This window comes from Pholcus phalangioides, unplaced genomic scaffold (assembly GCF_987345545.1).
Source record: "Pholcus phalangioides strain wild (caught in Gottingen) unplaced genomic scaffold, Ppha-v1.0 ptg000003l_1, whole genome shotgun sequence".
NCBI classification, from domain to species: Eukaryota; Metazoa; Arthropoda; class Arachnida; order Araneae; family Pholcidae; genus Pholcus; species Pholcus phalangioides.
The window spans coordinates 13,292,273-13,304,402 of NW_028301596.1; the positions used below are offsets into that span (position 1 = coordinate 13,292,273).

Below are 12,130 nucleotides of genomic sequence, written 5' to 3' on the forward strand. Positions count from 1 at the left end.
AGAAAAAAGCTGTCTATGTCTCTCTACCATCCCACCTGTCTGTCAGACCAGACAAGCCCTGGGCTCTGTCCTTTCCGGGATGTAAGCCCTTTACCAGTGTGGGTTGGATCATGCTGGGAAGCTACCGTCCCACCTGGAGGGCCATTTGCTGAAGTTAAGAGAGAATACTAATGCCTCTACCTTCAGTGCCTCAGGCCACAGTGTGTGAATAAGGAAGGCAGGGTCGTGTCTCCACTGGTGTAGATGGTAGCATGCTTGCCCGGTTTTCAAGAGGGCCTGGGTTCGAGTCCCGGCAAAGACCAGACAACTTTTCTTTCCCAGTTCATCTCAGCATAATATTTAGAAAATATGTTTCCTTGAGAATTGAAGGCTTTCACTTATTATGAAATTATTTCTTTTATTAAAAAAGCTGTGATTAGTTCTGAAAATACTTTTAACACTAATCCTGAAAAAGCTTTTGATAAATTAGATTTAATTTATTTATATCTGAGATTAAATTTAATGTGAAATCACTTTAAATGATTCTGTAATTTAAAAAAAAAATGAAATTCATTTTCAATATATCTTAAAATAATTTCTTTCAATAATTATACAATTATTCTTTTATTGATTGAGAAATAATTTTGATCAAAAAATATGAAGTAGTTTCTGTCATTGATTTTTCAATTTTTTTTTCACCAAGACTGAAATCACTTTATCCTAAAATTATTTCAGTAATTATGAATTTTCATCAATTCTGAAATTATTTCTGTCATTAATTCTGGGTTTTCATCAGTTCTGAAATTATTTCTCTAATTCTGGGTTGTCATCAATTCTGGAATTATTTCTCTCATTAATTCTGAGTTTTCATCAATTTGTTCCGGAATTATTCCTTTCATTAATTCTAGAATTAATCATTTCTCAGTTTTCAATCATTTCCTGAAAATGATCAGCGGGCCATGACAAAAAGCTGCGAAAGAGCCAAATGTTACCCCACAGGCCATGGGTTGAAGATACCCTGTTCTAAACCGTGCTCAAATTTGTGACTCTTCGTTGGATTGAATAAAAAAAATGAGAGTAAAATAAATTCCATGCACCTGTGAAATGATTTTCTTTTAATCCCGAGGATATGTGTGTGTGTGTATGCTGGACATCGCATCACTTCTTTTTAGCAAGCGTTCTTTGTTTCTCGGCATGTTCGACGATCTTCTCTTCGATTGGTAGGCCTTTCCTGCGCCTTACAGCATTCATGTATTTCCTGGCCCTGTTCTCGCTGTCGGCTTTCTCTCCGAAGTGAGCGTACTCCTCGTCCGTGCTCGGCACCCAGAATGGATCGAGCTCAACAACCTACAAGATAATTACGATTTTTTGATTATAATCATATTTCATGTGATAATAATTATTAAATTTTGATCATGCCATATACAATAATTCGAAATTCCTCAGAAGAGCCCGACACGATGAAACAACTGTCCTCAAACTCGTGTGTAGGCAGCGCCCTGGAGATAAGTGGGCAAACGTGAACCTTCCCCCCCCCCCCCACCAACCGCAAAATCACTAAAGAATTTCATTGATGGAATTATTGTTCTGAAATTTCTTACTTTCATCAATAATGAAACTATTCTTTTTTCATTAAATGTAAATTTTTAAAAATTCTAAATTAATTTTTTTTTATTAATTTTGAAATTATTCCTTTCGATAACTTTTGAAATTTGTTTGTGTGTGTGAATATCTAGTATACTTTTTTCTGAAATTATGTGTCTTGTGTGTTAATTCTAAATTTTCATTTCTGAATTTCTAACAATCCGGAAATTATTTCCCCCATTAATTTTGAATTTTGTATAATTCCTGATTCTGAACAGTTAATTTAACGATCAGGTTTTTTTTTTGTTACAGTAATTTTGAATTTTTTTCATCAATAATTCTGAAATACCGTATATACTCGTGTATAAGCCGAGTTTTTTTGCAGAAAAATTCGTTCCTCAAGTGGGGGGGGGGGGGGGTCGGCTTATACTCGGGTCAGTTTTTGATAAGAAAATATCGACCCCCGCAATCAGTAGTCATCAGTGTTCGAGAAACCGGCATTATTGGTATGGGATATGTTCAAACCCCCACAGAACAGATAATGTCAAAGCCGAGGCAAAGAAATCGAAAACATCATTGGCTTTGATACCATGTGGGCTAACGTCGATTGTACAGCCTTTAGATGTGAGCATCAATAAGCCTCTCAAAGACAATTTGAGGGATTTGTGGATCGAATGGATGAGTTCCGATGATAAAGTGGTGCCTTGAAGAAAACTGACATTGGCCTGGTGTGCAAATGGGCACATGAGGCGTGGAATTCCTGTTTCCACCGAAATTATCTTCCGATCCTTCAAAAAATGTTGCATCCGCAATGCGATGGACGGAACTGAAGATGATATGCTCTTTGAAAGTGACAATGGCGATGACAGCCCAGATGAGGATAAAAACGAAGATGCCGCACCCCTTTATGATCATCTGATTGATTACGATGAGCTTGGAGACAGAAGAAATGGTTTAAAAAGTTTGAATCATTTTCGATTGTAAATTTCTACAAGCTATTCATTTTGCATGAAAATATAAGCATTTTTTTTTCTCTGAAATGCACGGATTTTTTGGGGGTCGGCTTATACACGGGTTTTCAATTTATTGCGATTTTGGTGGTCCTGAAGTGGGGAGGGGGGTCGGCTTATACACGAGTATATACGGTAATTCTTATCAATTCAGAATTTTCGTATAATTCTGGAATTATTTTTTTTTTTTTTGTCATTTTAAGTTCGCACTCTTATTAAGTTCATGAGTATTTCTTCCAATAATTCTGAAATTTGTTCAAATAATTATGAAATTTAAATAATTTTGGATCTCCACTTTCACCGAAATTATTTCTATCATTGATTGCGAATTCCTATTAATTCTGAAATTAGTTTCAATATTTTGAATGTTGTGTAATTTAGTGAGTATTCTTCTCATCACAGAATAATTCTGAATTTTCATTCATTTTTGTCAAATATGCTTTGGTCTTTGTTTTGACATTTTTTTAGCATTTTTACGCAATTCTGTAATTTTTTATACGCCGACCCACCCTCCCACTCTTTCTTTCCGACTCGGTGCTCAAGTGGGCCCCAATAAGTGTTCTTGGGCCAAAAACCTGTTCAGGGCAGTAGGACCATCGCACATTTTTTGACGGCCCTGCTTAGAGCCAAAATTTTCATGATCGCTAACACATGTACATTCCCGTACGATGCAAATGGGTGCTCAAGATGAAGTCAGCAGGACAGTGATGAATGCGGATGTGCGACACTGGCGCCAGTCACCGCAACATCAGTGCATTTACATGAGAAGAAAAGCATCTCAAGATGCCGGTTTTTTTTCCTCTCGCCTTCGCACATATTGGTCTCTGTTGCATCTGGGGGGGGGGAAATCCCTTGTGATGGATGCCCTACCATGATTACATGACTCGGGGACGACGTAATTCAAAAAAGTGTCCATTAACGGGAGGTGGCCACTAACTGGGAGCGTCCGTTGTGGGAAGTTCCGCTGTAGTATCCTTCTATATTACTGTAATTGGAATTTTTCTGGCTTCAGAACTGAAATCAAATACAAAAAGTTATTAAATTTATCCCTAGAGGGCGATGATATCTGATAAAATATTTTTAATTTATCACTTTTTTTCACCTTTATTCTTCTATGTCTCTGTTCCGTTTGAAAGATATTAATTATCCCCTGTGTGCATATTGTCTATCTCAAAACTCTATTGTTACGATAATTGTATTGTTGACAAAACCAAACTGTTGCACGCGGGAAATTTCGGAAATCATTGTTACAATGTAAACAAATAAAGCTCAATGTCATGTCAAAACATTCTTGAACAGTGGCGTCGGAGCCGGGGGTGCTGTGGGTGCTCGAGCACCCACGTAAGTTTGTAGAGCGGGTTCGAGCACCCACAGAATTGATTCAAAAATCGAAATTTCCTATATGAATCTCAAGACGGGCACCCACAGGTTCGAAACAGTTCCGACGCCCCTGTTCTTGAAAGCTGACCTTGCTCAAGGTCATCTAAAAAAGCATTGTTGTATAGAATGATGTTAATTTACCAACAGGTTGCTAAGTATAACAATGCTAGTAGAGAGAAAAAAAATATTTATCACGCAGTGCCTCTAGCGGAAAATAAAAGAACCTATCTCGTAAACAGAAAATAGGGAGGAAATTATAGTCAGTGGAAACTTATTATAATGGACCCCATTATAACGGACAGTTAAAAAACTGATAATACTAAAGGGATGCTTATTTTCATCTGAAAATATTTAAAAAAATTGTTAGTAAATTGTAACATCTCCAAGCCAGCGATGAAACGCGATGGATGCGCGTTTGCATGACTCCTACTGCTGCTCACCAACCAGAAAATTTGAGTTTAATGTAAATAAAAATACTTTTTATAGCTAACTACTGTAATTTCATTCATGAAACGTGGACTATTTTGGCCCATTTTTCAAAATTTTCAAATTCACTTTCCAGTATAAACCCAATATTATTACCACTTTCTAATACAGATAGATAGGTAAAATTTTTTATGTACAGTAGATAGGCTATCTTATATTATGTACATGTCAATAAAAAACAGATTTGTTTAACTTTAGCTAATTAAAACAAAATCATTTTGGGCCTTGGAATGTGGGTAACTTAAGCCAACTTAACTTCTTCCTATCTTAAAACATTAAATGAAAAGCTAGGGTATTTCTTAAACCTGCGAGTAAATAAAACGTCAATTTTTGAAAGAAAACTTAAATTTCAACTTGATCATAAAAATGGCAATATTTTTTTAATTTTTACTTAACACGATTTGCCTTACAAATTAACCGAAAAAAGAGACCTCTTTTGACAGGGTTTGAAGACTTAATTATTCGGAACCCATAATCACGCATTTTGTCAACGCGACTAGCAAATGCTAGTTCTTTCTCAGCACCGAAAACCTTGAGATGACCTTGTTTGCTTGAGAATTAATTTTTTATTTTGTTTTTAATGGTGCTTCGAGGTATTTTAAAGTTATCTGCAGCTTGCTTTTAGTTTATTTCAACAGGTCAAATTGCATCTAAACAGTTTGAAGGTGGTCATTGCTGCAGTCTGCATAACTTCGACTTCCAGGCTAACGCTTGTATTTATATGCCGTCTTTGCACGTTTAAGTAGTAGTGGTGGCAATTACTTTTCGGTGTGCAGAATATGAATATAAATGCACATGAAACAAAGTGTCGATAGGATATTCTGCATAAGACAACCCATTACGATGTGGATTTTTTTTTTGTAGATGGCAGCAGGGGTTCTATTGTAGGCATGTGAAAAATGAAATAAATTGATATAATGTAAAAATAATAACACAAAAATAATAATGATGGGGTTTATCCCGACACGCAAGCTTGCATCCATCAGGATTTCCTGATTGACTAACCAAACATTCTCGACCCTAGTTGCATAAGCCGCCCCACCTCCTGACACCAACTCAGCCAGGGTCTCTTCATGTTAAAGTCGGACCCCCGAGTAAATACGTAATCACGATCTACACAAACGACATTGACAACGTGTATTCCTATGGAATAAATTGATAAAAACATTGCGGTTTGGTTCTCGAAGATGAGTAGTCAAAGCCGTCGGTATTGAAGGGTCGAGTGAATATTCATCACCGCGAATCTTATAATTCGTGATGATTACGAATCAACTGACAATTCGATTCGCTACGCACGCATAAATACGATCAGGAAACGAAAAAATGCGTGTTTAAGAGCGTCTTGGCGGTGAATCACCAGCTCCAGGCGTAATTCGTCCGATTCCCAACGAAGGCGAAGAAACACTTTTGTTCTTATTCCCACCAAGAGTTTAACCACTAGGGAATGTTAAGTAACGAATATCAATTGGCATGACCAAACACATTCGGACTCTCATTCACACGTGAAGGACAAAGAACGGAAAAATAAGCGCAAATGAATCGCAGGTGCGGTCCAGAGGGGTCCAAGAAAGAAAAAAAAGTGGCCCTGACCTTACAAACCGCAGAGAGATACGAATTTTATAATCTCCACCCCTGACCTCTTGTGAGTGATGATTATTTCGAGATGTACGCACGTAATAACGAGGGAAGATGTGTTCGCCGTGCTCCATCATCTCGCATTTGTGTGCTTTCATGTCCAGAAACAACAACCCCCTCCCCCCCCCCCCCATGCAGAAAAAAAAAACACATTCCACTCTCATCAAGTCTTGTGTGACCACCGTTTACATCATCCCTCCTCCGAATGAGTCACTGATTACGGATGTGACTCTTGCGTCACTGTGATTCTTTATTTTTTTTTGTGGTGTGGATTGTTATTGATTGGAATTATTATAGAAATATGACCATTTCCCTTCGGAAAAAATGGAAGCAATTGCGAGTCCTAGGCTGGGACTCTCAGCTTTCAACTTTTTTCGAGTTGTGAGCAGCATTCTCGTACAGGAGGGTGCTCAACTTTTTGGAGGGTACGGACCACCTCATTGGTCACGAAACGAGTCGTGGGACCACTTGAGTTACCTGGAAATGTGCCACGGACTATTTAAAAGTATCTGGGAATGCGCGCTTCGAGCCAATTAATTGATCCAGAAATGTGCTAAGAGCCACTTACGCGATCTATAAAAATGCTCCGGGTGGCTTGAGTTTGTCGCGGGCAGCTTGAGTGATCTGCAAGTGTGCTACGAGCCATTATAATTATCTCGAAGCGTGCTGCGGGTCACTCAAGTAAGATGCAAATGTACTACGTGCGACTTAAATGAACTGAGGGTTGCTCAAGTGACTTGGAAATGTGCTCAGAGTCGCTTAAGTGATCTAGATATGTGCCGTTGGTAGCTTAAATGATCTGGATACGTGCCGCGAGCCAATTAAATGATTTGATAATCTTCTGTGGGTCACTTGAGTGGTTCGGTAAGTTGTCGCGGGCCTCATCAGGTGACTTCGAGGGCCACATTTGGCCTGCGGGCCATGGGTTGAGAATGTTTAATGTATGCTGTACAGGATCAAAAGAAAAGTATCGAATGGGTTGACGATCCTTTCCCCCCCTCCCCACGCATTCGGAATTATCACTACTGGAACTACTGGATATAAATTTGTAAGAAAATAATTTATTTGCAGAAATAACATAAATACACATTTTTCTGACACTACTTCCATGGTTCTCTACGGAGCAGTCTCTATGGCATTAGCCCCTAGTATTGTGACCCTATTTAAACATCCCCTTTTCCTGGCATGCCGGGAATAGACCAGACCCCAACATTCAAAAGCTGGTGTCCCTAGAGTTTCGCTGCACTGACTAATGCGGGAGAATATGATAAATACGATGAATACTAAAGTGTAGGTTCCCTTTTGATAGGCCCTAAAAACGAAAAATAATCACAGTTTGTTAGGAAATGGCCCGACTCGAAGACTTCCCTGCTTTGACGAAAACTCAAACTAACTTAATGCTAGAGTCAGGGCCGTCTTAAGAACATCATGGGCCCTCGGGGAAAGTGATTTTTCTGAGGCCCTTCCAGGAAAATTCTCAGAAATCTCAACCAGATCTCATTTTTGTGAGGCCCCCTTTTCTCTTGAGGTGCCCGGGTGGGCCCATACCTTAAGACGCAATGCCTTGAGTGCAGTTATTTGAATCAGGCAACAAGCACGGAGCGCCCTGGAATGAAAAAAGAAACCAAGGCCAATGGAAGCCATGTTCCACAAAAATCACAGAAAGTTAGCAATTGATGAGAGGAGAATTCAAACAAACGAAGTCGCCTTAATGAACAAAAAACAAATTTTTCCTTTGAATCATTTCGGGGGGGGGGGGCGCTCCTCTGCTTCTGAAGAAAATTTTTTTGGGGCTCCGTAACTCGTAGAGCCACTACCAACCACGCGCGAAAGACACCCAATTCTACGATGCTTTATCAAGAGCAGCAGCTACGCGTCGATCATTTAAACGAGGCACGACGCGTCCCATATCAGGATTTGGAAATTTCACCCCTGACACGTTTCGCTTGCCCTGACCGAGTGAGTGACCAAGTGATTGGTTAAGTGACCGTGTGGGTGACTATGACTGACAAAGTGAAAGTGCGGTTGATTGAGTATGAGCAAGTGACTATGGTTAAGTGCATGTTCAAGTGACTGATATCATGGTTGAGTGAGTGACCATTATGAATGATCAAGTAAATGACTGTGCAGTGAATGACTAAGTTAGTGACCGTATGAGTGACCAAGTCAGTGCCGTCTGACTGCATGAGTGACCAAGAGAGTGACTATTTTTTGTGTTCAAGTGCGCGACCATATGAGTGGCCAAGCGAGTCACCGTACTAGTGATCAAGTGAGTGACCTCACTCACTCACGCACTTGCACAGTCACTCGCACACTCACTTGGTCCCTCATATGGTCACCCGCCCTCTCACTTGTTCGCAAACACGGTCACTTACTCAGTCACTCACACGGTTGGCATGCGAAATGCCAGGGGCGACATGTCGAGGACGAAACGTCGGAAGAGAAATTTCCGTGAACCGTCCATATCGACGCTGTAAGTTTCTGTGTATCAGCCACCACCTACTCACGAGTCTCGATCCAAACGCCTAAAAAACAAACTCGACGCAGGACTACATGCAATACATAAGCATTCCTCCACGCGCACAGAAATGAAAAAAAAAAAACATCTCGCCTCAAGTTGTCATTGCATCTGACCTTGCACGAAAAAAAAAATGGTAATATAACAACTATAAATAAAATGTATTTTCCCAGTCAAGGAATACACCGTGTAATTTTATATCCTCATTGCAAACCTCCTTTCTGTATTACAACGCACTAGCCAGTCGCTCTCAACTCCCACAACACACGCGCACACCCTCGACCATCAACCAAGAGAGTGCAAAAAAAAATAACAGCTCCCTATACATACAGGAGAGATTATTTTGTAGGATGTTGAGAGAGGGTGTGACCAGAAAAATATTTAAAAAAAAACGAGCCACACGAGCCCAAGAAACAGATTTGAGGGTGGAAACTAACGTAAAAAAAAAGGGCCTAAAAGGCCCATTCTGAGATAAAGATGAGTAAGGTCAACAGGTGACCTACCTTAATACCTTTAGGTTCAAAAAAAAAAAAAGACCAGGGAGCGTTTCAAGCAGGTACGGTACGCGTGGCACGTGGCAGTGAGGCCCTTCATAGGTCATTTCTTAGTGGCAGCACGAGCCCGAGGGGGGCCCACATTGCGCCACCCACTGAAAGCTCCTTAACGCCAGGCTGGTTATAGAAAATAAAAAAAACCACAGAGATATTAACTCCCACGCCCCCTTCGACGGATGAAGCACAACAATAAATTACTTCGTAGGTCATATATATAAGATGCATCCATTTCTTTTTCCCCTTCAAATCTCAGTGGAATGCAGGTTTTTTTCCTCTTTCTGAAGAAAATAGCGTGAAATCGCAGAGACCTAGGTCCCCGGGCACCGAGATGACGAAAATGACCTTTCACGTTCATATGTCACCTATCGTTTCTAGGAATTTTTTTCCTGCTTTGGCTCGTCCTTCTCTCTGTGGCTTGCGGAAAAACTTATCTATTTTCAAGTCCTCAAAAGTTACAGACAAAGTAAAATGTCCTGTCTTTTGATCACGGCCAACGGGAATAATGCCCTTGCGAAAATCACCGCAAACGAAAATGATCGTCGGCAAATATCGCAGCCGACGAAAGCAAAATCGCACAAAAATCACAGCGAACAATGGTCTGCGAAAATCACTCACTACAAACGGAAACGATCACCGGCAAAAAAAAAAAAAAAAAAACCCCTGCAAACGGAAATGAAGGCCTGCAAAAATCATAGCCAACTTGAAACAATGGCCGCAAAAATCACAGCCAGTTGAAAACTACTACCAGCTGTCAAAATCTATAAAAATAGGTGAGATGAATACACCCTGGGGGGTCGGGGAACAGCGGTTTTTAAAGGAGGGTTTGTAGGCAAGAGGTTGCCAAGAGTAGTCAATTTTCCAAAGTCAATGATGCTTACATAGCACACATCGTCCCCCTTCTTCACAAAACTTTTTCTCTCATCGCCCCCAACTCAAGTAAACCCATAGGATCCTATATTAAATTAGTACGTTCTATCGCGCCCTTGGACCATTCCATCGTCTACTTTGAGAAAGACTGTTATATCGCAATATGTAGTACATGGTTCCCAACATTTTTTTGTCCCATTCGCCTTCAGAAATTTTTCCTCCCCATCGCCCCCCCCCCCAACGCAATCTAACCCATAGGATACTATGTTGTACCCGTAGCTTCTACTGCCCCCCTAGAACATTCCATCGCTCACGTTAGGAATCACTGATGTAGTACGTCCATTATATCCATTCCTCCGGTGTTGTTTTACTTTTAAACAACATCGACAGATGGCAGCATTACCAACATCGCGTGATGGGGAGACGTTCCAGGCCTATGAACACTATTATAAATTTATTTCTGAGGACCTTCAGCCTAGGGACCGACCCGGATGTGGGACCAAGATTTAGATGGTACCAAATTTCTGCACGACATGTGAAAAAATGCATGTGCATCACTACTCTCTTATCTCTGTCTCAAAACAATTTCAGAAAAAAATTTCATGTATAAAAACTTTTTTATACATGAAAAGTCGTAATATCGTGTTCTTTATAAGCGGGTCAGACTGTAATATTATTATCTTGGTGAATCCCCGCCCCCCGCACCCGATCATTGCATCTATCTATCATCAAGGGAAAAAAAAAAAAAACCAACAGAGTGCAGACCGGGCACCAACCAATTAGCATCCCGTAGAGAGAGATTGGATAAAATAGAAAAGAAAACTCAGTGGAAACTAACGAGGCAAACGGTGAAAGACAGATGAAAAAAACACAACAAACTCTTCGGGATGTCTCAAGGAGGTGCTAATTCGCAGCAGCAGCAAAACACATTTCCAGAAAGAAGCTGTAAACACACCACGAGAGAGAGATAGAGAGAGGCTGATTTTCATGCAAAATAACAAACAAACAGGATACGCGAGATTTATTAATCTCGAACACCGCGAGAAACGGATAAACACATTCGAGAAAGTCGTCGTCGTCGTCGACGTTTGTTTATGAACAACGCCATCTCGTGCTTCCGTTTTTTTAATATTCATCGTTATTATTTTGAGAAGACAGATCTGCAAGATATACGATGCCACAATCAACGTAACGATTGACATACAGCAACAGTCCGTTTCGCAATCCTGTGTTTTAAATCCGAACGATCCACCCACGCGATTAGAGGAAGCCTTAAAATGGTCAGCAATATGAGCGTCAATCGAGAATTTCGGGAAAACAACAACTTATTTTAAATACGTCCCGTCGCACATACAAAGTGACCCACAAACATTCGTAAATAGTTTAAAAATTAATAAAAAATTGAAGGAATTGGTGTATCTTTGAATGCGGTAGAAAGAAAAATTATTCAAATTTTTGTCGATAGAAGAGGGCTGCGCGAAAACAAATCACTGGACATATGCAAATCAGAGTCCTATAAAATGCAGGGTGTGTGACTAACAGCTCACTTCGGAATTTCGCTTTTATTAGAGAAGTATTATATAAGGTTTTCATTGCGATTGTTGACATTGGTGGATAAAGCCCTATTGGTAAAGTTGTTTGAGCTCAGCCACGAATCGCCAGCTGATACGTTACGAACGTTTCGGGCGCAGACTTCTGTGATTGGCTTTCGTGCAGAGCCTTCTGTCCACAAAAATTGGCAGTACAGTCGGATCCCGTTATAACGAACTCCAAGAGACAGGAGAAATCACTTCGATATAGCGAAATTTCATTATAAAGGAATTCCAGGTATTCGCATTGTTTCTATGTAAACTTATCTGGGGTATTAGAAAAGTGTTCGTCAAAACGATATTTTCGCTATAACGGTATTCGTTAAAACGAGATTCGACTGCATTTTTTTTCCTCCACCGAATAGAAATTCCCCCCCTTTCTTGAGAACTTTTTCGATAACCACATTCAAATAATACACCGAGAGACACCCAGGCTGAAATATTGAAATTACACTGATTTTTTATGAATTTTCAAACTATTCACGGGACTTTAAACTATTCACGGACATTAATTTATGGGACGCTCTG

At 40.0% G+C, this 12,130-nt stretch overlaps 1 protein-coding gene across 1 annotated transcript in view; it reads right to left on the bottom strand.

The window, feature by feature from the left end:
* Positions 1-1,056: 1,056 nt before the first annotated feature.
* LOC149088123 (elongation factor-like GTPase 1) overlaps positions 1,057-12,130 on the bottom strand; it is a 187,995-nt gene continuing 176,921 nt past the window's right edge. The window contains exon 23 of the mRNA XM_089244695.1: positions 1,057-1,326. Coding sequence (XP_089100821.1) covers positions 1,138-1,326 — 189 coding nt within the window. The 3' untranslated portion in view covers positions 1,057-1,137. The remainder of the gene's footprint in view (positions 1,327-12,130) is intronic.